Source organism: Syzygium oleosum, unplaced genomic scaffold (genome assembly GCF_021117445.2).
Source record: "Syzygium oleosum isolate NSW1041296 unplaced genomic scaffold, Sole_v2.1 Sole_v2.37, whole genome shotgun sequence".
Classification (NCBI taxonomy): Eukaryota; Viridiplantae; Streptophyta; class Magnoliopsida; order Myrtales; family Myrtaceae; genus Syzygium; species Syzygium oleosum.
The window spans coordinates 155,578-180,640 of NW_026607521.1; the positions used below are offsets into that span (position 1 = coordinate 155,578).

Here is a 25,063-nt window from a genome sequence, read left to right on the forward strand (position 1 = left end):
CAGATGATTAAGCGTTAAATGACGATAAGGTGATTGATTAAGCGTTTTCACAGAAAATGATTGAAAATTGAACAATTCTATAAAAAATCACGGAAAATTACGGAAAATTAAAACAACGGTATATGTTGGCAACAAATATGAAATTTGACCGTAAAAATTTTTTAAACATTTTAAAAAACAAAAATTTCATAATATCACAAAATGGCAAAAATTAATAGTGACCACCCATTTTCAATGAAATTTAGATTTTTTAACGTTCCGGGGAAAAAAATATTAAAAAATTAAAAATTTCCATAACCTTATAAAATGGCTTAACATAAATGTAGTCACCCATTGTGAGGGAAATTTTTATTTTTTTGGGTAAAAAAAATTAAAAAAATATAAAATTTCAATACTGCACAGAATTGCCTAGAAAACATGTGGCCATCAACTTGCAGTGAAATGTAAATTTCTTTAGATGGCCAAAAAAAAATTAGAATTTAAAAATTTTCAAAACTTCACGGAATGACTTATAATACCTGTGGCCACCCACTTTTAGTTATATTTAATTTTTTTAACGTGCCCTAAAAATTATTAAAATAAATAAGGACAAAAATTTTGGAAACTTTACTTAATAGCTTAGACTACCTGTGGCCACCCAATTTTAGTATAGACAAATTTTTTTATTTCACGAAAAAAATTTATATTAAAAAATAATAATTTAAAAATGCTTAAAATTTTAAAATTTCAAAACTTTACAAAATATCTTAGAATATCGGTGGCCACTAACTTTTAGTGAAATTTTTTTTTAGGGCCCAAAATTTTTTTTTGAAATAATAATAATTTTTTTCTTACAAAACTGTATAGAATGACTTAGAATACCTGTGGTCACCCACTTTCAGTGAAATTTAAATTTTTGTACGTTGTCAAAAAAAATTTAATCAAAATGAATGCGATTCATATAGTGATGTTTAATACCTGTAGCCACCCAAATCGTGCTCATACATTGATGTTTCATATCAAAATGAATGGGATTCATAGTATATTTGTTTGTAGGAAATTGCACGTCATAAACACTCGACATTGGCTCATTTCAAGAAAACATTTTCTCAGTCTTTCCATCAAAATGATAAGCTTCGTCATATACATCATTATGTGTTCGTAATACGTGTCAATAGTTCTTTACATATTCGCATAACCTTCCTACTTGTCAGTATAAACGTGGAGGTCACATGCCTAGAAGACAAGGCTCTTCCTCGTCCTCGTCCCCGTCCCTTTCCTCTTCGCCTGTCCCGGCATCTAACCCTCAACCACAGTATGGTCCGTCACAATATGGACACGTTGGCCCTTCCTCCAACACTCAACAACATGTTACGGGACTTGGCCACATGCGAACTGAACGTTCTCCAGTTCAATCTCCTTTAGCTCCCTCTCCTTCCGTTCCACCCCATTATTCGGCGGAACAATCGAATATTGACGGAAACAGAGGTCAAGAAGATAATCGATTCTTCATATGCCCATTTGGAGATTCGTAAGTACTTCATTTTTATTTTAGTATATGTAATATTTAGGGCTTTAGATATTGATGTCAATTGAATTGTCCATATTGCACAATATTCATATGAATGCAGATTCACGAATGCTCCGTCTGTTGTGAGGGAATTGAACAAAATAGTAAGAAACTTTTGGATGGGAGAGTATATTACTTACAGAAATGCTCCACAAGAAGTGAAAGAAATGTGGTGGAATGAGTTCAAGGTAAGTTTTACATATTTTATTTTCTCACCAATTAAGTGTGGTGTAGTATATTGATGGTCAAGAATGATGTAAAGAGACCATAACAACTCTGTAGTTTTCGATACCTAAAGGATCAGATATTTTCCCCGACATGAACTTTACAAAATCTGTCTATATTTGTCTGGTGCATGGTTATGGATATGTAATCATCATAATAATTTTCAATTTGTGTTTTTATTCATTGCAGCGGAAGTTCAAGTGGGAGGAAGCGGAAGACAATGAAGTGAGAAGAATTTTCGATAAGAAAATAAGTGATTTTATGCGAAATGTCATGAATAGAGCGAAGAGCAAGCAAGCGAAGCCGTCTTTCTTTACAGCTGACAATTAGGAGGCAATTAACACATTTTGGGCATCTGAACAGAATCGGCAACTCTGTGAGCAGAATAAAAAGAATCGATCTTCTAGTTCTAGTGATGGGTCAGCCACATATGCTGGGGACTCTATCAACATTGCGGAGCATCGCAAACGACTGGTAAGTCTGTTAAATGAGTTATAAGTTAATTTAATTCAATTACTCATGTTTACATTTTGTAGGCACATGAATTAGGGACGGAACCGACATTTGCAGCTACATTTGAACGCACATTTCAAAAGAAAGATAAGATATGAACTGGCGATCGAGCAAAAGCTGTTAAGGTATGTAAGGTTATACTTTGGCTTATATTAAACTATAATGAAAACCGTGAATGCTTTCAATATTTTTGGTAGATATATATATAGTGATTTTATTTTCATCTACATTGTTAATGTAGGAAAAATATGATGAACTTTTAATGAGCAGTGCTAGTGGTAGTGATGATTGTCCTGAGTCCCGGCCACCAGTTGATAATATGGCATTATAGATGGAGGCAATGGGTGGGGCGAAAAAAGGGAAAATATTTGGGATGGGATCATTATCAAGGATGTACATGCTGAATAGTCCTGGAAGTTCATCATCCACTGGGACTGGTCGAAGGAGGTCACGAGCAGACGAGCAATTGACCCAAGAAGTGAATCGTCTGAATAATTTACTTGTTAAGAAGGATGAACGAATACATAACTTGGAACAACAAATGAGAATCGTTATGCAACACCTTAACATCAATCGCTATGACGATCCTCCTGTACCTCCAGCCAATCCAGTAGGTGATGGGTACAATGATGACCAACACATTGATGCCGAGAATGCTGCTGATGATGATGATGATGAAGATTTTCTCCGGTCTTTCCAGTTAAAATTCTCAAAATCAGGGGTAAGCTTGCTTCATAATCTTGGTTTTTCATAATTTCACTCATATTCATATGTAAGAACATTTATGTTCATCCCGAAACGTATTTTTGTTAACCCTTTTGTTATTTTACACCTAGTTCCACATCCATGCATAAACGCTTTTTTTATATTCTAGACTGATTTATGTATCGACATTTCCTCAGGTCTCGACAAAAGTGACTACTTTTGGTGTCCTGCCATCGTACCAAAGCCGCGTCTTCTTCTGTATGGTTTTTTTGCGTCTTCTATGGTTGTCCCGTCTCTTAGTTCATGTTTTGACTGTATTGTAAGATTGGATATCAAATAGTATCATGTCAAACTCTACAACTTTTCCTTCTGTTATTTGTTTCAATTATATGTCATTGTGGCTGGTTTGTCAGAATTTATGGTTTGTTCGTTTTTCTGTTTCAATTATATATCATTGTCTCCTTTGATTGATATGGACAAGAATTTATGGCCGAAATGATATAAAAATAGCGACGAATATTTTAAGCCGAATTTTGCTATCATTAAAGTTTGTCACTAATTTGCGACGAAATTCGCGACGAATTTTCTGACGAAATTCGCGACAAATTTTACGATGATTTTGCGACGAAAATTGCGACGAAATTGCGATGAATTTTGCGACGGACAGAGTCGTCGCAAATTTGCGACGAAATTGCGACGGATTTTTGCGACGAATTTTGCGACGGACAAAGTTCGTCGCAAATTTGCGACGGATTTTTGCGACGAATTTTGCGACGGATTTTTGCGACGAATTTTGCGACGGATTGAGTTCGTCGCAAATTTGCGACGAATTTTGCGACGGATTGAGTTCGTCGCAAATTTGCGACGAAATTTGCGACGAATTTGCGACGGATTTTTGCGACGAATTGAGTTCGTCGCAAATTTGCGACGAAATTTGCGACGGATTTTTGCGACGGACAAACGTTCGTGGCAAATTTGCGACGAAATTTGCGACGAAATTGCGACGGATTTTGCGATGGATTTTGCGACGAATTTGCGACTGATTGAGTTCGTCGCTAATTTGCGACGAAATTTGCGACGAATTTGCGACGAATTTTGCGACGGACTTATTTCCGTCGCAAATTTGCGACGGAATATTTGCGACGAATTTTGCGACGGACTATGTGCCGTCGCAAATTTGCGACGAACTTGTGAATTTTCCGTCGCAAAATTTTGAGACGACCTAGTAGCGACGGAATTTTTTCCGTCGCAAAATCCGTCGCAAATTCGATTTGCGACGGATTTTTCCACGTTTTCCGTCGCAAATTTCGTCGCTAATCTGGTGTTTTTTTGTAGTGTTCTTCTTCTTGCAACGACAGCCTTTAGTCCGGTAACTCTCCTTTTAGCCACACTTCTTTTCAGATTACATTCACAAGGGTGCAGTTGATACTCCAACCTGCACAATAGAACGGAAATCAGCTCACAGCTTCTTTGGTACATGCACAGAGATTTTGGTGGCTTGTAGTGTACATAGAATAGCTTTTGACGCATTTGTCTGCTTAAAATGATTTACCCACTATAACCAGTTGGGCATTGTCGAAGTGGAAGAGAGAGGAAGAGAGGAGGAGATGAAAAGAAAACCGCACTTTACTCATTCACCTCACCTGGACATGGACGAGGGCATGGACAGTGGAAAGTGGCTTGCTGGGTTCTTGATAGATTTGGGCGTCGTCAAGTGTTCACGTTGCCGTGGAAGAATGATAATCTTTTTTTGACGATTTGACTTGTCCATATTTGGTGCTTTGTCAAAGATACGAAGTTCTCTCGACAAGAACTTAATCTTATTTCTGAAAAGTTAAAAGTGATTACAAACTGTGGAATATGTAAGCACAAAACAAGATTACAATTTGACTTTGACGTAATATGCGCTCTGGCTTATTGACCTTGAATGATTAAACGTGCTATCTCTGCATGGCTTCATACTGTGACCCAAGATCTAATAGCGGGGGTCTTTTGACCATTATACAAGCATGATACAACAAATTACGTACCGAAGACAATTGCCTTAATCATGCGAAAGAAAGAACTTATCCAAGAAGAGAAGGCGAAGAGCGTGGACGGCTCCGTTTGACGCGGAGCAAAACCCGACATGGATCAAGAACGGATATAGTGCGAACCCATTAGAACTCGTATCTAGTTCGGCTTTGCTGCTCTGTAAGTACAGTAGAAGACTATTAAATAACCATAAAACATGTTTTGTTTTGTTTGTTTTTTTTTAAATTTCAATGTATTATACAAATGAAATTAAAAAAAAAATAGAGAGAGAGAGACTGGTGGGGGTCCCATCCATCACCGTTTTTTTTTTTTTTTTTGGTTAAATCCCATCCATCACCGTTAATCTCTACGCCAAGCCAAGCCAACCCCCATTAGACGGACAGAATCTTCCTTTGCCATTGCTTGGCTTCTTCATTCGAGATATCACACTCGATCAATCCGTTCTGGAGAAGCGACGTTGCCCCCCCATTAGAGCAGCTGCCGACGGCGGAGGAGGAGGAGGAGGAGGAGGAGGAGCGATGGGGTGGTGGAGGTGCGGCGTGAAGAGCCTGAGGTACTCGACCATGGTGCTGGGCTCGTCCAACGCGGCGGTGGTGGCCCTGGGCGGGTGTCTCCTCCTCCTCTCTCTCCCCTCATGCGGCCTCGCCGGACGCTCCCTTTCGCCGCTGTCGCCTTGGCCGCGGCCGTCCGGATCGTCGCCAATACGGGGATCGCCCAGCAAGCCACGGCCACGACCGTCCTCGAGTCTTCCGAGAGCCCGGTCGTCGATGCCGTTATCCGCCATCAGAGACAGGTATTCCTTCGTTCCTTCCTCTCGTTTTTGAGCGAATCGAATTTCAGCTTCATTTTGCTCGGAAACTCCTTTCTCGTTTACCTCGTGGGGGTTGATATCCTTCTTTAGTGGAGAGATATCTAGGGATGATTCATTGCGACAGATGACTCGTGCTGACTTGGTTTTGGAGGTCTTCCCCGGTCTCCATTTAATGATATAGATTGAATTTCAAGGAATGCTGTTAAAATCTGTTATTGCTTGCTTGAATCTCATGGACTTTCTTCCAGGAGCCTCTGTTGTAGAGCGAGGAAAATGAAAGCTTGATTTTACACGAGTGTGCTGGACCCTGTTAGAAAGCAAGGGCCACTCTACTCTCATCTTCAGTAGAGATGCTAGATAAATTTGATAAATTTTAAGACTTTAGGTCCAGATGTTCTTGCAGATTTCTTCCGACCGTCTTAGTTGCGTATATCCGGATCTCCATTTTGAAGACAGATTTATCTGAAGACATCTAATATGACCCATTTCATGAATGTCTGACTTTGTGCCTTTCACAATTCAAGTTAGAACCCACCACCTGTTTTGCCTTCAAGTTTGGACATGCCAATCTTGATGAAAAAATTAAAGTACGCTATATTTTTCCATTTTTCACATTATCCAGCCAGCTTGACAAAGATTTTAAGCAGCCTGCATACTTGAAGAGATCAACTTCACCTCACTGTGGGCACATTCCATATGATTCTGAATCATTCCTTTCTTTTCTGCATGGACAGACGAGGTATAAAAAATGGATTTGGTGGACCCGATTTGTGACGGTTGTCATGATGGTGCAATTTGTGGGTGCAACTTATCTTGTGCTCAAGATATCTAAGTCTGTTTCCCACAATGAAACAACGAGTGACTGCTTCTTAGGTGAGGGAATATCTTGCACCAATCTTCGACGATTAAGCCTTCTGTTTTCCCAATTCGATTGTTTGAAGTGTCTTTGAGTGCCGTTGCTCACTAGTTGACGAAACATTGTTCAGTTGAAGATATAATGTTTCTTTCCTTTGTTTCACCTCTTTGCATTAGTTTTTATCCATGAATCAACTTGTGCAGTTTAATCGCGTATTTCTTTTTGCTATTATGATCATGAGAAAAAAGAGGTAAAATCTAAATGGAATCATTCTGTTTGATTCTTGATTGAAGCATGACTTAGAAAGGGTATCTTGGGCATTGTTTTCTTTGTGTTCATCTGACTATTTTCTACTAAAAGTTATTTGAAGATTTCTGCTTTGCATATCCACAAATCTTTGCTCAAACCCTAAGGCTATTGACATGTAGGGATTGTCTCCAAAGGAAGCATGTGGAAGTGGAATTGCTGGCTTTATTCATTGTCATGGTGTGTTTTGTTGCGCTACTTCAGTGTTTTACGGGCTCTGATGTTCTAAGGTGGAGATCATTTTATGCAACTGAGGACAATGCATGGAAGGCCCACTATAGGGAGGTATTTGATCATGGCATGCGTGAGGCATTATGCTGTCTTGGACGTGTAAAATACCTGTAGGCTTTTCTCCAACTTATTTGCCATTCCCCTAATTTACGTCATGATTGGTTTTCTAATTCCACTACGCTTGTCTCTCCAGGAGTGTTATGGATGAAGATGAAGTTTATTCAGTAGCACGAGTACATGGGGATCTTGTTGCCTATCGTGCATCAGGCACTGGCCACTTGGAACTTTTGGCAGGTTTGCAGATTAGTTTGTACAAATTTCTTGGTCAATCGAGCAAAAGAGAGAATGCTGATGTTCATTAAAAAGTTGAGTTGCATTTGTCTCTTCTTTTTCGTGTGATGTCAAAACTGTTGGTTTTCTGGAGCTCTGATTCTTTGCAATTTAAATTATGTGCTTTGGTGCCGATTCTGGAACATATATGGTGTGATGTGCTTCTAGAATACTTACGTTAGGAAATTTGCTCCCCCATCCTTGGCCATTGCCAATAGAGCTGAAAGCTTAAACCATATGATGCCCCCAGTTTCATCTCATGACGATAGTAGTCCAAGCAACAGAGCAAAGTGCAGAAGTAGCATAAGAGGGAGCTGGCACAATCAGATGGAGAATGAAGATGACCTTAATTTTGTGATTAGTTCTTCTAATATTGTAAAAAATAACTCTTTTTTAATGGTTTAGCTCTTGTCTAGGATTACTTCAAATATGTTGAGGATTTCAAAAGGTCTATATATAGAGAATTTAAGATGACAGGCAACGCTACAGCTGCTTTGGGGCATGCCATTGTGAACTTGCATACTTCTACTTTTTGATAATTATATGTGGGTTCACCCACTGTCCCGACCTGGCTTTCGTCAATTCTGCTTTCTAAGTAATTTAAGAGGTCTTTGGGCATTGCACATTGTAGCTCTTATCAGTAACATTTTTGTACATACAATTATGCTTATTCCACTGGTAGGAGACTTTATCATTTTATTTATGCTGCATTTTCTTTATCTTGTATGGAGAATAAAAGCTGCTTATCATCACCACTCTGCATTTCTGATGGTTATTTCTTTTACATATATTTTTCTGATTGTCATTTCTTTTACAATTTTTCTGATCGTCAGTTCTTTTACATATACTTTTTTTTATTGTTGTTGCATTTCTCTTTTAGTTTACATTTGCATTGTATGAATTATATCATTTTGCATGACAATTTTCAGGCCTAGCTCTGTTTCAGAGGAACAGTTTTTCGTCACAACCTCATGAAGTGCTAATAAATGCACCTAGAGGACAAATCGAGGAGGCTGCCACTCTTCATAAGTTTGCTGAAGCTGCATACACAGTATTTGATCTTCTAGTTTATTGAATCATCTCTCGATGAATATTACTATTTCCACTTCAATTCTAATCATCACACTATGCAGGGTCCTTTGCTCGATTTTGGAAGAAATCCCTTCATCTTTCCATGTGCATGGCTCTACAGGCAGGGGATCTTGACTCCCTGGTCCTGCAACAGGTTCTTATTCCATTTGTCTTTTAATGCCTCAGTATATAGTGCCTCTTACCTCCAAGGCTGATGTCGTCTTGTTTCACCTGTTCTTCATCTTTTTAACTTATGTCTTGCCAGGAGGCCAAAACTTCATGGCGATAATTGGTGGCGTGGTCATGCAGCTGCCTTCTTGAAGTATGCTGGTCTGCCTCCTGATGCACTTCGCCAAGGCCGTGTCTGTCAGGTATGTATTTTTCTGAAAAATGTAATATTCCTCTTCATGGATTCTATATAGTCTACAAGAAGATCAACATGGTATGGGCACAAGTTTTATCCCGGACAAAACACAATGTTTTGGCTGCTTCCACAATTCTCCAGTTAGAGGTGGCTACATTAAGTATGGACATGAAAGCAAGAACAAATAGGAACACCAAAAAAGTGAAGTTAGTTTGACAGGCCTCTGATTTTTTTTCCACCAAAGATGTTCATGAAAACTTCCTTTTGTTATCTACTGCTTTTTATGGACGTGCATTGTCATGTGTTTTGATGTCCAGAGATTACAAGACGTGGTCAAATTATTCGGGCCAAGGATTACAAGATCCAAACTGGTGTCTTCACCCAGATAGCCAGGAACTATGAAACAATCTAACCCAAGAGACTTAGCCTTTGCCTTTTGCTTTGATGGAACCTGAAACATGAGAGTAAAGGCCTAATGCCGAGCCAACTCTATCTATCCATTGTTTCCTACACTTTAAAATTCAGCAAACCAAGTAGTGATCTAGACAACTTTGGCAAGATGCTAGTGAAAAGAAAGAAGCAGATATCCCCATTATTGGAAATTGTACATTTGTGATTGCCTAACTACCATTGAGTGTGTAGATATATGTGACCATATTTTGGTGACGAATTCACTTTATAGTTGACTCTGGGTTGGAGGCGAGTTCAAGTCTGGATTTTCTGTAAAATGCCTGTTGACAGCATTTTGCTTCAGTTATGGCAGATTTGGATGGCAACTGATCCTTGCCTTCTGCCACTTATAGTAGGGTAATGCTATATCTCACTAACTTTGATCAATTGGGATTGGCAAAATTGAGCTGGGTTGCGAGGGTAAAATAATTGGTTTAAACTTCTTAGCTCCTTTGGACTTGTCAGTTCTGCGGCAACAAGGAAGATGTATTTCAATTTGAAATCTGTACTTGATGGGGTTAATAATTTATGGACAATTAGCACCTGCAGGGTATGCCTTAGAGGGAACAGGGTTTCTTATTGTAGCATGCATGGTATTGGAAATTCGCTCGAGTAACATGGTGATCATGTGGATCTGCCATTTTTCCCAGGGAATTGCTTATTTAAAGGAGAATGGAACCTTCTTTTGGAAGGTGGAAAGAATTCTTGTAATTCGTAAGTCAAGTAACTGTCATTGAGCAGTGTAATCTCATTATTACCCGAGACCAAGTTTAGCTACAATTCATGTTAAAGTGGAATCTTCCAATACAATAGTAAGTTTAATTGATAAACATATAGCGACAGGGAAGTTGAGTTTTTTTAAAGGAATTCCCTAATATGTATTTGTTATGAGTTCAAAAGTTATTTCCTGTCCTTTACAATGAATTACAACTATGCTGTTTCATTCATGCAAATGTATTGCAACTTTGATGCCTCATTTGGTTATGATAAAAAATTTCAAGTTCGTAACTAAGGGAAGAAGACCACACAGTTTCCTGTGTTATTTTTACGTCTACCGCAGCATTACTGATTGATCGAGTTATGTCCCCATTTGATAATGAAGAAGTACAATAAGCACAAACTCAAGTCTTATTTGTCAACACCAAGTCTATTATACTTAGTCAGACAGTCAAATTCTGAGGACATGTTCCAATTACGAATTAAAATGCTAGAAAAAGGAACTTGGATAGGTTGCATGATGTTATCATATAGCTGAATTATTCTCTGCAGCATTAAATTTTCTTGCTTCTAAGCCAAGGTCTGCTTTTCTTTATAAAATTTTGGTTTCCACCACCAGCTAAAGTACATAGAGAGGCTCATTACCATGCTTGTGATGGGCATGGGCCAGGCTGGTTCTCCAACCGCCTTTCTCGCCTCGTGGAGAAAATCATGCCACATCACTGTCCCATAGGGCGGGTGACATCTCCCCATCCCCATCTCTGCAGGCATTACTTCACAAGCACAAAGTTGAGTTTCTTTACAAATCAAAGGTGGAGAGAGAGAGAGAGAGAGAGAGCTCAATACCAATTGAAGCAATTCTGAGGAATGCGTATCAAGTGCTAATTAAAACGCGCGAGAACGGAACTTGGATAACAGCAAAGGGGAGAGAGAGAGTGATGCAGACTTAATTTCAGGCATTCTTGTAGAAGCAAGGGAGGGAGAGAGAGAGAGAGAGAGAGAGAGAGAGAGCTCAATACCAATTGAAGCAATTCTGAGGAATGCGTATCAAGTGCTAATTAAAACGCGCGAGAACGGAACTTGGATAACAGCAAAGGGGAGAGAGAGAGTGATGCAGACTTAATTTCAGGCATTCTTGTAGAAGCGAGGGAGGGAGGGAGGGAGGGACTGCTCAATACCAATTGAAGCAATTTTGAGGAATGCGTATCAAGTGCTAATTAAAACGCGCAAGAACGGAACTTGGATAACAGCAAAGGGAGGGAGGGAGAGAGAGAGAGAGAGAGAGAGAGAGTGCTCAATACCAATTGAAGCAATTCTGAGGAATGCGTATCAAGTGCTAATTAAAATGCGCAAGAACGGGACTTGGATAACAGCAAAGGGGAGAAAGAGAGTGATGCAGACTTAATTTCAGGCATTCTTGTAGAAGCGAGGGAGGGAGGGAGGGAGGGAGTGCTCAATACCAATTGAAGCAATTTTGAGGAATGCGTATCAAGTGCTAATTAAAACGCGCAAGAACGGAACTTGGATAACAGCAAAGGGAGGGAGAGAGAGAGAGAGAGAGAGAGAGAGAGAGAGAGAGAGAGAGAGAGAGAGAGAGAGAGAGAGAGAGAGAGAGAGAGAGAGAGTGCTCAATACCAATTGAAGCAATTCTGAGGAATGCGTATCAAGTGCTAATTAAAACGCGCAATAACGGAACTTGGATAACAGCAAAGGGGAGAGAGAGTGATGCAGACTTAATTTCAGGCATTCTTGTAGAAGCGAGGGTGAGGGAGCTACTATTATAGAATTTGCCTGAACACAAGAGAGAGAGAGAGAGAGAGAGAGAGAGAGAGAGAGAGAGAGAGAGAGAGAGAGAGAGAGAGAGAGAGGTGGCTACGAGTGGAGCTGGGCACAGCTTGCCCACGGATTTTACTTGTCCCACAAGGCACAGGGTTGGTTTGGTCGTTCCCTGTGCCCATACCTAGACTGTATTTCCCTCGATGATCTCTGTCATGGTGGTGCCAACTCTAGTCAGGATGTTGGTGGCGGAGGTGTTGCTGGGACAGGAAGGGGTGCAATTGGCCAGCCAATGTTTTTGGTGGACGCAACTGTTCTTTTGCTAGTGTGGTAGTGGCCAAAATTTTGGGCATTGGTTGGTTGACCTCAGTGGGAAGGGGGACCTGACCAACTGTTTAAGTGCTCACTGGTGCCAATGATTATAATGGCCACTCTTGGACTAACAGAGGTGATGGTGGCCAGTGGGCGCACATGGATAAAAGATTAGGGTTTCAGTGACCTACGATGTGGGGAGACACAGGTTGGTAAATAGTTGTGCTTGTGTGACAAGCTTGGCTGGACTTAATGCTGGCAGCATTCGTTCAGTTGTTCTTGTTGAAAGCTGTTTAAGTTAGTTGGCAATGGTGATCAGTTGATAGTTGAGTGGTGCCAAATGCCAGCAGCTAGACGACAGTGGTGTGGAGATGATGACATGGAGGTGAAAGTCGTGGTGGCAGTCACCTGCCAAATGTGGCAGCAACAAATGTCATCTGGCGTTGGACTGACATCAGGCTATTTAACAGCTGAGTTGCTTCCATCCCATTCTCACCCCCAGCAAAGTTTTAAATTTCCATGAGAACATTAACATGAACACTGGCTGCTCCATATATGAGAAGCAGCATATGTTTTTCATATAGTACGATTAACGGAACGGGGTTTGGTTCTGCTAATACTAGTGCAACAAGATCTAAGCCTGTGTTCGATAAGTGTGGCCCATCTGATGGATTCTCATATTCTGTTCTGGCTGTCTGATTGATATTCTCTCAAAGACGAACATATTCAACTTTTAGTTTGTAGTGTGTTTATGCTAGACAAGATAAATGTGCTTAATTAATTGGTCATATGAACTCTAGTCCTTTCGATTCATTACCATCTTAAAGCAACTTTGGCTGCTTGCTCAGCGGGCAATACTTAAATGAACAATTTATGAGCACAAAAAAGGATATGAGTTGCCTTGCATTAATCTCCTTCACATATGGTGTGCTGTGTTCTTGACTTCTGGCCTTTTAAGTACTTGGATACTCAAAGTCTAACCAAGTAAATCACATCATTGTGGTATTATAACATACCTAGGTGCATTTTATTTATTTGGTACGTTATGTAATTGTTACCATTTTGATTGCATGCTCTCTTAAAGAAAATATTTCAGTATTTGGAGAAGAATGGTGTTCCTATTTTTTCCCATGCTTGGTGTCTAACTCAATTCTTTTGCCTAACAGTTATATATCATGTTCACTGTATTTACCTTCTAGTGATTTATTTTTTCTTTTCTTAAATCTTCCAGGCAAAATGTGAGGCTGCATATTTCATAGTTGTTCTCCATCATGCAAGGACGGTTGTAGTTGCTGTTCGTGGAACTGAGACACCTGAAGATCTCATAACAGATGGTTTATGCAGAGAATGCACCCTCTCTGCAGAAGATTTGGATGGATTGATGAGGCAAGCACAACCATCCCCTCTCCCCAATGCATGTGAATAACCTACATTTCTCATGTGACGGGTGTATACCATTGTAAAAAATTGAAAAGATTGGGCGTGATGAAGAACACTGTCCTTTATCACTCGTGAAGATTTTTGGGTCACAAGAGGGGGCAAGGTTACCCAAAACGACCATGTTACTACTCAAATGGCTCGCATTGCGACGGAGCAAATTGCTTACTTCAGAATTACATGAGAGAGCTCTAAGTATAGAGCATAGAGAGACACACACAAAACCTCAATTACTCTGATCAATAACCACTTGCCAACTAATTCCTAAATTACTAAGGTGCTGTTTATCTGATGAAAATTCTCTAAAATTCTGTTTTCCTTTTCTTGTGAACTAAACACATGGGAAATGCTTTTGAGATTCAAATTTGAAAACACGGGAACTCTTTTTTGAAATTTAGGCTTGCAGACTGATCGCTTTTTTCAGTGTCTTCAATTTGTCATTGCAATAGTTATTTTAGTGGACATCTTCAGTTGTGCACAGGTCTATTTCGTCAGTCACCATTCTCTTTCGCATTTGTTCACTCGGTCTTCACCTTTGTCTGGCTACTGTCTCTCTCTTAAAAAATGAAGCTTAAAATAGGCTTCTCTGAAGCCTAAATATTAATTAGAATTTAAGGTGACTGAAGCACAAACCTTCTGATCATGGTGTCCACACGTGCACGCAAATATAAGGGGAGTTATTAGCCCAAGGAGGATGATGTGATGCTTTTGCTCCCTTCATCATGAAGGTGAAGCTTTGTGATGCACCTAGGGGATCGGTGGACCCGTTATGCGACTAGACGAACTGACGGGCTCGAAGTCAACAATCTCGGATTGAGCTCAAATTTGTTGGGCTGAAGTGAAACGGCGTGCTGATCAATACTCACAGCCGTTGGCTATGACTAACGATGGATTTTCGCGATTCGGGGTCGTTTAGATGGTTTTTCTTTTTTTTAGTATTTTTTTATGGGTTAATTTAGTAAAAGGTAGTTTCGTAATTTTACATTTTGATGTTTATTAATCCTAGAAGGGCTAGGTTTGGGGTTATATAAGCTTGTTTTAGGGTTTCCTTTAAGCAGACTTTGGATATTTTGATTTGATAATCATACTTGGAGAACGAATTGTTCTTCTGTCAAATTTTCTTGTTCAGTCAATCTTTCTATCGCGTTTTGGCATCAATTGGTATCAGAGCACAGGTTGCTTGAATCAATGGCTAAACAGAATTGCGGTCGTGGACGGCGGGCTCGTGGTGGCCGAGGGCATGGAGGCGTTCCTGAAGCAGACGACCAACCGCGTCTAAGAGATCTGCGAGACGTAGAAATTGAAGAGCAGAGAAGACGAATCCAGGATTTGGAGCGACAACTTGCGGAGGCGAGGTTGGGCGTTCAATCCGAAGAAGAAGCAGAATCTGAGGATCCATCCGATGATGAAGAGGAGGACGTAAACCCTTTCGGGGTTCTGAACCAGGGGCGGAATCGAGGAGTACGACCTGGAAATCAGCGCTCTTCTCAAAATTTCGGAATGAAGATCGAGATTCCCGAGTTTAATGGTAAGGCTTATCCTGATGAGTTTATTGATTGGTTGCATACGGTAGAACGGATTTTTGATCTTAAAGACCTAACTGAGGGGCAAAAAGTGAAGTTAGTGGCTATTAGGCTGTGAAAACATGCTTCGATTTGGTGGGAACACGTGAAAAAGCAACGTGCTAGAGAGGGGAAGCCGAAGGTGGATTGCTGGGAGAAGATGAAAAAGTTATTGCAGAAATTTTTTTTGCCTACCCATTATAGGCAAGAGGCGTTTATCGAGTATCATAACGTCAAGCAAGGTGATAAAACAGTTGAGGAATTTACAGAAGAATTTGATCGCTTGCGGATGCGTTGTGATGTGGCGGAGGAAGACGAGCAGACGATTGCACGATATCTGGCAGGGCTGCGATATGAGATCTCTGATGTTGTCCAATTACAGCAGTATTAGACATATGAGGATGTGTGCAGACTAGCCCTGAAGGTGGATGGGCAGTTTAAAAGAAAGAGCAGTAAGTCCAAGTGGTCTAGCAACAGTTCCAAGTGGTCAGATAAAGAGTCCCGGGGGAAAGCAGGGAGTTCTTCAGCCCCGGCAGCAGTTAAGGGCGCTGGTTCAAAATCTGCAACAAAAGGAGAGCAGGATAGTGCTGGATCTAGCAGGGGAGGAGCTACAGGCAAGCGATGTTTTAAGTGTCAAGGACTCGGGCATTTTACTGCTGATTGCCCGAATCGACAGTTTGTGACACTTGTAGATAATCTAACTTTTGATGAAGACCCAACTTATGATGAATCTGATGGAGAGCAAGCAGATGCGGATCCAGATCCGGAGGATATTGTCTATGCCGATTCTGGTGAGTCTTTAGTGGTGCGTCGGGTTTTAAATATTGCTGAGGTAGATGATGAATCGTGGCTCAGGCATAATATCTTTCATATTAAGTGCACTAGAGGGGGAAAGGTGTGTAGTATGATAATTGACGGTGAAAGTTGCGAGAATGTAATATCTACCACTATGGTAGAAAAGTTGGGGTTGAAAACTGTCAAACATCCTCAACCATATAAGCTGTCATGGCTTAGGAAGGGGAATGAGGTAAAAGTGAGCAAGAGGTGTTTAGTGCAGTTCTCGATTGGGAAAAAATATACTGATGAAGTGTGGGGTGACGTAGTTCCAATGGATGCTTGTCATATTCTGTTAGGAAGACCTTGGCAGTTTGACAGGAAAACACAGCATGACGGATTCAAAAATACATACACCTTCAAGAAGGATGGCCGGACCATTACTCTGGGTCCTTCAGATTTGAGAAAAGAAGAGAAAAGTAATCTGCTTTCCAAATCAGAGTTCCAGGAGGAGGCGGTGAATGCCCCAGAGCTTTTTGCTGTTGTAGTCATGGAGCAGAATCTTGATAGTCCAGAAATTTCAACTCAAGTTCTGCCTATACTTGAGGAGTTTGCTAATGTCGTACCAGAGGAATTGCCACCTGGATTGCTACCCATGAGGGACATTCAGCATTGTATAGATCTCGTTCCAGGAGCTGCTATTCCTAATAAGGCAGCTTACAGAATGAATCCTAAGGAGCATGAGGAGATGCAGAGGCAAGTGCAAGAACTATTAGAAAAAGGTGCAATTCGAGAGAGCATGAGCCCTTGTGCAGTACCAGCTTTGTTGGTTCCTAAGAAAGACGGGTCGTGGAGAATGTGTGTGGATAGCAGAGCTGTTAACAAGATCACAATCAGGTATTGCTTTCCTATCCCGAGATTTGATGATTTAATTGATCAACTGCATGGAGCGACTATCTTTTCGAAGATAGACTTGAGGAGTGGATATCATCATATTAGGGTGGGTCCTGGAGATGAATGGAAGACCGCTTTTAAAACTCGAGATGGTCTGTATGAGTGGATGGTGATGCCTTTCGGGTTATCTAACGCACCGAGAACCTTTATGAGACTGATGAATCAGGTGTTTCGTCCTTTTATTGGCCAGTTTGTCGTCGTATATTTTGATGATATTTTGGTTTATAGTGCATCGACTGATCAACACTTGCACCATTTGAGAAGGGTGTTCGAGACATTGAGGGAGCAGAAATTATATGCTAATACCAAGAAGTGTCACTTCTTGACTGATCGTGTGACCTTTTTGGGATATATAGTAACTAAGGAGGGCATTCATATGGACCCAGCTAAGGTTGAGGCTATTACAAATTGGGAGATTCCGAAAAATATTCATGAGGTACGTAGCTTTCATGGGTTTGCGTCTTTTTATCGGAGATTTGTTCAGGATTTCAGTACTATTATTGCATCTCTGACGGATTGTCTGAAAGGAAGTAAATTTGTATGGACTAAGGAGGCAGAAGCTGCCTTTCAATTATTAAAGAAGAAGGTGACTGAAGCACCTGTTCTCGTGCTTCCTGACTTTAATGAGATTTTTGAGGTGCATTGTGATGCTTCAGGTGTTGGTATTGGGGGTGTCCTAAGTCAAAAATGTAAACCTGTAGCATTCTTTAGTGAGAAGTTGAACGAGGCGAAAAGAAAATATTCAACTTATGATAAAGAATTTTATGCTATTGTGAGGAGTTTGGAGCATTGGAGGCACTATCTTATTTCGAAAGAGTTTATCTTATTTTCTGATCATGAAGCCTTGAAATACATCAATGGGCAACACAAATTGAACGCAAGGCATGCAAAGTGGGTGGAGTTCCTTCAAGTTTTCAGTTTTTCCATCAAGCATAAAACAGGAGTGGTAAATAGTGTGGCAGATGCTTTGAGCAGAAAACACTCTTTGCTGTCTACAATGCAGGTAAAAGTTCTAGGCTTTGATACTTTCAAAGATTTATATGTTGATGATCCTCATTTTGGGGATATCTGGAGGAAGAGCAAAACGGAGCCTTTTCAGCAATTTCAGATCATGAAGGGTTACCTATTTAAAGGTAACAGATTGTGCATTCCTCAATGTTCTTTGAAGGAATCTATTATTATTGAGGGACATGCAGGCGGTTTAGCTGGACACTTTGGCGTGGATAAGACGAAGGCCTTGTTGAGTGAACATTTTTATTGGCCTCGGATGGAGCGTGACGTGACACGTTTTATAGAGAGGTGCAGAATATGTCATGTGGCAAAGACCAAGAGTACTAATGCAGGATTGTATATGCCCCTACCTGTTCCAGTTGCACCGTGGGAGGATGTCAGTCTTGACTTTGTCTTGGGTTTGCCAAGAACGCAGCGGAGTAAGGATTCAATAATGATGGTTGTCGATAGGTTCTCGAAGATGGCCCACTTTGTCCCGTGTAGCAAGTCCTATGATGCTTCACAGGTTGCTCGATTGTTTCTGCAGGAGACTGTTAAGCTGCATGGAATTCCTAAGTCCATAACCTCATATCGTGATGTGAAATTTGTGAGTCACTTCTGGCGCACTCTTTGGAGGTACATGGGTACAAGTTTGAAGTTTAGTTCATCTCATCATCCTCAGACTAATGGTCAAACAGAAGTTGTCAATCGAAGCTTAGGGAATTTGCTGCGGAGTTTGATTGGAGATAATCCGCGACAGTGGGACTTGGCATTGCCTCAAGGGGAATTTGCATATAACAGATCAGAGAACCGAACTACAGGCAAGACTCCTTTTGAGGTGGTTTATGGGCGTAATCCAATTACTCCATTGGATCTCACACCGATACCAATTCTCAAGCAATTTAGTTCAGAAACTGAAGAACATGCAAAGCATATCAAAGAGCTGCATTCCCAGGTCCATAATCAGATCAACAGGCAGAACATGAAGTATAAGCAGCGCGTGGATATACGCAAGAAAAGAGTCGTCTTCAAGGAAGGTGATCTAGTTTGGATTCACCTTAGGAAAGAACGATTTCCAGCGGGTAGGTTTGGCAAGCTTCAACCTAGAGCTGATGGACCCTTCAAAGTTTTGGAGCGAATTAGTGACAATGCTTACAAGATCGAATTGCCGGGTAAGTATAATATATCCGGAACTTTTAACGTAGCAGATTTGTCACCTTACTACGCTGAAGAGGAAGAAGATCCTGAGGAGATTGACGATGACAATGAAGGCGAAGCAGATTCGAGGACGAATCTTTCTCTAGCAGGGGAGGATGATGCACCTAGGGGATCGGTGGACCCGTTATGCGACTAGACGAACTGACGGGCTCGAAGTCAATGATCTCGGATTGAGCTCAAATTTGGTGGGCTGAAGCGAAACGGCGTGCTGATCAATACTCACAGCTGTTGGCTGTGAGTAATGATGGATTTTCGCGATTCGGGGTCGTTTAAATGGGTTTTTCTTTTTTTTAGTATTTTTTTATGGGTTAATTTAGTAAAGGGTAGTTTCGTAATTTTACATTTTGATGTTTACTAATCCTAGTAGGGCTAGGTTTGGGGTTATATAAGCTTGTTTTAGGGTTTCCTTTAAGCAGACTTTGGATATTTTGATTTGATAATCATACTTGGAGAACGAATTGTTCTTCTGTCGAATTTTCTTGTTCAGTCAATCTTTCTATCGCGTTTTGGCATCACTTTGGTTTTAGCTCCCTGGAATATTGAAGAAAGTTTCCTCGCTAAATCTTTTTGTTTGTCTTTTGGTTTTTACTGTATAAAATTAACTTTAATACGTCCCTTTTTTTATCTATCTAAATCTTTAGTGTGGGAATAATAAATTGGAACTTCTCAGGATTAATAATTTGAGGGTATTGCTTTTAAAAGTTTATTTTGTCGGTGAAAATAATTTGTTTAATGAGTGTATGAAGAGTATATTAGTGTAAGGAGAATGAAGAGTATATTAGTGCATTATATCGATATCGGGATAACTCAAAAATTTACCAAACACTGTTTTAATAATGTTAATTTTTAGAATATAATTCTTTTCCTATATCATATGCATTTAGATAACCCAAAACTAGAAATGAAAAGTGTTTTCATTCTCATTTTCTGTGAAGACGAAAATGGAAAATGTTTTCATGAACCAAATATGCCCTAAATATACTTCAAGTGTTGAATAATATCTAATACTATTGGATATATTTAGTAGTATAACAATACGTCAAAACTATTAAGTACTATTACTGAATATATTTCGTAGCATTGGATGTATTTCGTGGTCTACCCAATCCTACTAATGCTACTACTTCCATTTGGTTTTTAGTAGTATGTATATCCAACTCTTGCTAAATACTCGTCAAAACATGAAATATATTTTGTAATTCAGCAATTAGTTGGGAGTGGGTTTGAATGAGGTAGTTAGGGGTTTGGGAGTCTCTCCACGATCTATACTTAAAGCTCTCTTATGTAATTTCGAAGTAAGCCATTTATTTCATGTGGTAACCTTCTAAGCCTTGTGGAATGCCTCATCTGATGAAAATCAATGCATCTGAACAAAAATTCCAAACCTCATCACATCTCCACATGACCTGGCACTTGGCTATTTGTCGCCATGTCTTTGAGTTGCCTTTATCTACTCTACTGAGTTGGATATCACATCATTTTAGTGGGCAACGTGAGAAGGATACACTATTTTCCTTCGAGAATTTGGAGAGAATGAGCTTGAATTGGTGATAGTTTGCAAGCATACTCCTGGTTGTCCTTGGCCCTATAATAATATATCTACATCTATCAGGGTCCGAAATCTCTGCTTGTATTGGAAAATGTTAATTGCTCTAACCTATCTTGCTTTCTTTCTCTCATTCCTGTGAAACAATCTGACATGAACTGCAAACTGCAGTGACCCTTGCTCTGACATAAGGCAAAATATCGAAACCTCTTTCCCCCGTTATGGGCACTCTGGAATTGTTGTGGCTGCACGAGAACTTTTTCTGCAAATTGAAGGAAATCTTAGAAACAATGGTTAGTTTACTTTATTTTTCCGCTGATATTGTTGTCTACAATTGTCAATATAGTGGTTGTGGGCCATCATAGCCTGTGCTTTTTATGGAGTAATTTTGTTTGAGGTGTGGCTGAAGATCTTTGAGGACAGGATGGTTAGCTGTGTTACTGCTATCAAGATCTCTTCGTGGGTACAATGTCCAGACATACCTTTTTTTTTGGGGGGGTTGCCAGAGAGAGAGAGAGAGAGAGTTGTGGCTGTAAAACATCCTTTTTGCTTCTTTAGTTGTTCAGCGGATGCAAAATTCTCTATATTTGTTTCATAATTGTACTGTATCATTCAAAGTAACTCTATCCATTGTTTGACAATGTTTAACGAGTGAATAGTGTTTACCGCAAATTATTTTCTAAACTGTTGTATTTCATAAGCTGTGTCCTTACATGGACTCAATGAGGAGTTGCTTAAAAATGAGAACAAATGCTCTGAAAGTAAGCTTAGTCCTTTTCCATTTTAATTACATGTTAAGATTTTACTCTACTTGCTCATCTGCAATCCCTACTGTGAGAAAGCTATAAGACTCTTTTGCCTATAATTCTGTGACGGATTTCTAAAGTTTCCTACGAAGGCTTAGGTTGAGTTTGTCAGTCAACTGAGTACAGGAATATATTTTCAATGTCTACTGAGTACTCATCAAGTATAATAGTATTGAAGTTTTATGGACTTCATGGAAAATAAGATGTTGGCCATAGATTAGCCAAGGGGTTTTCCTGCATTTCATTTCTCATAAAGAAGTGTGACAGAATTTCACGCTTGTATGTACTGAATGATAATTGCATCTTTCTATCCAAAAGAGCTGGTTCTTTCACTCCAAGAGCTGCTTTTTCCATTGAAGAATTATATGAAATGAATTTAATTTGTCCTTTCTTTCATGTGCTACTTGTGAAGCAGGAGATGAGGAGCCCACATTCAGGAGCCATCTGTCCTCATTGATGGGTCCGGGATGTGAGTGTGATGGTTATAATTTGCGGATAGTGGGGCACTCACTTGGAGGTGCCATTGCTGCTATGCTAGGCCTTCGAGTATGACCATTCCACTTATAGTTATTTGTTTGGCTCTCACACTGCTTTACTCATTATGGTTCTAATCATACTGAAGAGACTGCATGTGAAAGTAGATGGCTTATATGTATTACGATAGAGAATAGAATTTGGAAAGATTAGCCATGTGTACATACATTATATTTAAATTTGCAAACTAGGAAGCACAAGATTATAAAATATTACATAATCTGTATATACCATATTCATGAATTACCTTCGAGCTATGTCTTATTCCTCATACTCCCCCTAGAGTTAGGGCACAGATTTCACGTATACAACCCAAATATCAATTCCTCATACTCCCCCTATGTCTTATTTCATGAATTACCTTCAAGCTATGTCTTAATTTTCATTTATTCTCAATTTTATTTTGATTAGTTAGATAAATTTTAGAAATAGTATTTTTTTTATATTTAATTGGTTTATTAATCATCAATCTCTATGAGACGATACTCTTCTCATCATTATATTACTTGTTCGAGTTCATTTACATTTAGAATTTTACGAACAAGTTTTTGGCACCATTGCGGGGGATTTTATGTTTAATACTAATTAATATTGATACCGAATAATTCTAAATGTAATCTAGCTTTCATTATATTTTCATCAGAGTGTACATCGGTGTATGACATGTAGCCAACAAAGGAAACTTACCGAGTTTGATCTGAAAATCGAACGGACATTTATAAGGCGACTAAGAGAACAGATAAATCACGCTAAAAAAGATGGAGGGAGTTAATGAGGCTGGAAATCCACGTAGACTCTTGAGAGATTATGCTACACCGACAGTTTAGGGCACCACATCAAGCATGAGTAGGCCTGCAATTCAAGTAAACAACTTTGAGATTAAGCCATCACTCATTCAGATGCTTCAACAATCAGTGTAATTTAGTGGGCTACCAAGCAATGATCCAAACGCTCACATTAATACTTTTCTTGAAATCTGTGACGTAATTAAATATAATGGAGTTGTAAATGATGCTATTAGATTAAGATTATTTCCATTTTCCCCTAAAGACAAAGCTAAGAGTTGGCTCTCTTCTCTTCTTGCTGGATCAAATACTACATGGAATGATATGGCCCAAAACTTTCTTGGTAAGCTCTTTCCATCTGCAAAGTCTACAAAAATGCGTAACGATATTACTAATTATATGCAGATGGATAATGAATCATTGTATGAAGCATGTGAAAGATTCAAGGAGTTTTTTAGGAGATGTCCACGTCATGAACTACCCTTATGGATGCAGGTACAAACTTTTTAAAATGGGTTTAATATAAATCTTCGTTCTATGATTGATGCAATTACAGGGGGAATTCTGAATAATAAAACACTAGAAGAAGCCTGCAACCCATTAGAGGAAATGGCATCCAATAGTTATCAATGGCCTATTGAGAGGATACCGGTGCGAAAAGCTAGTGGAGTTCATGAAGTGGATGCTTTCACTGCAATTGCTGCACAATTTGAAGCACTCGACAAAAAAATAGATAACATGAGTATTTCAGTCATGAAAATTCAGAAGGTAACATGCGATTTTTGTGGTAGAGGACACGTTAGTAATAGAGTGTCAACAATTTTACACAACCTATTGAAAATGCTAACTTTGTTGGAAATTTTAACCGACCACGAAATAATTCCTACTCCAACACATACTGTGACGTCTCAGAGCGTCACATACTAAGGCTTTCACTACTCTTTTCACTTATAGCACAAGCGGAAGGTAATTTTTAAGTTAGAACTTAAAGCATGAAGGAGACCCAAACAAGATAACAAGTCTAATTACAACTTGGTGGAGTGGGGGTTTCTCATTGCCATTTCCATTACTATGTACATATCATTGGGCATTACAACAAAAGACCACATTTGGGAAGCCAAAAAGTTATATTCCCCATCATCATACATGTGGTTCTATACACACACCGCCATTAACATCTTGCCCACCGTCGTCATCCATACCAAAAAGTGACATTTACGACATCAAGAAATGGCATCCCCCACTAACACCTCACTACCACCATTTCACTATGGCTCGTCCTCCTCGGGATCACTTTCCTCACTTGGGTCACTCTCTTCGTTTCCACTTCTATTCCCTCCGTCGTTCATGAAACGGAGAGGTCCTAAAAGCTCGCCACCAACCTTCACGCACCATGCTACAAAATGATAGGGCACTAACGGTGCCCAACCGACATCCATCCACACGACGGACACATGACAAGTGAACAGCAAGTTCAAAGTCAAAATGGTTATATCCTCCGTATAGCTATCAAAGTATAGAGGAAATCCATAACGAGATAAAGGCGGAGCGTCCATTCTGACTATCTGAAAAAAATTAAAGCAACGGGAGTGAGCTTAAGCTCAACAAGAGATGAAAACAAGTTTCATAAATCTATCAATCCATTATGCTCTTGATTCTTAGGACACATCTACATGAATTGCATTCCAAATCAACAAATAAGAATAGCACTTCTTTGGAAAATCATATTTATCAAGCGATCATGAAAGACATATGCCACACACAACGTATTGCATTTCATACACCACCTGTATCACATACATCATATAGCATTTCTTGTACCGTATATGTTTTGCATATCATATCATGTTTCATGTACATGTCAATTGGATCCACCCCCATCTCACGATACAACCGGTGGCAAGCTGGCCCATGCGGGTCACTTTCGGCACACAAACCAGACTTCCATGGTACAATGACCATAGGTATCCCACTCTCCGGGGCATCTTGATTTCTGGAAAAACCAAGGCATTCTCCTCCCGGCCAACAATAATAACAACAACCCTTCACCGAGGCATTCAGGCACACAAACCGGCTTCCATGACACAATGACCATAGGCATCCCACTCTCCGAGGCATCTTGATTTCTAGAAAAACCAAGGCATTCTCCGCTCGGCCAACAATAACAACAACAACCCTTCACCAGGGCATTCGCGGTTCGTCAACCG

General features: G+C 39.8%; 1 protein-coding gene and 1 non-coding gene across 2 annotated transcripts; one reads left to right on the plus strand and one right to left on the minus strand.

Moving 5' to 3' along the window:
* The first annotated feature begins 5,435 nt into the window (after positions 1 to 5,435).
* Positions 5,436 to 22,235, plus strand: LOC115688535 (uncharacterized). The gene is given in 12 exon segments (XM_056305319.1): positions 5,436 to 5,662; positions 5,665 to 5,819; positions 6,572 to 6,710; positions 7,122 to 7,154; positions 7,157 to 7,340; positions 7,424 to 7,524; positions 8,490 to 8,611; positions 8,694 to 8,785; positions 8,897 to 9,002; positions 13,482 to 13,636; positions 20,903 to 21,024; positions 21,953 to 22,235. Coding segments are annotated over 12 exon segments (1,464 nt in total). The 5' UTR covers positions 5,436 to 5,544; the 3' UTR covers positions 22,090 to 22,235.
* A 994-nt stretch (positions 22,236 to 23,229) lies between these two features.
* Positions 23,230 to 23,335, minus strand: LOC115688629 (small nucleolar RNA R71). The gene has a single exon (XR_004006599.1). It is a non-coding gene; the product is annotated as a small nucleolar RNA R71 (small nucleolar RNA).
* Between the last annotated feature and the right edge of the window lie 1,728 nt (positions 23,336 to 25,063).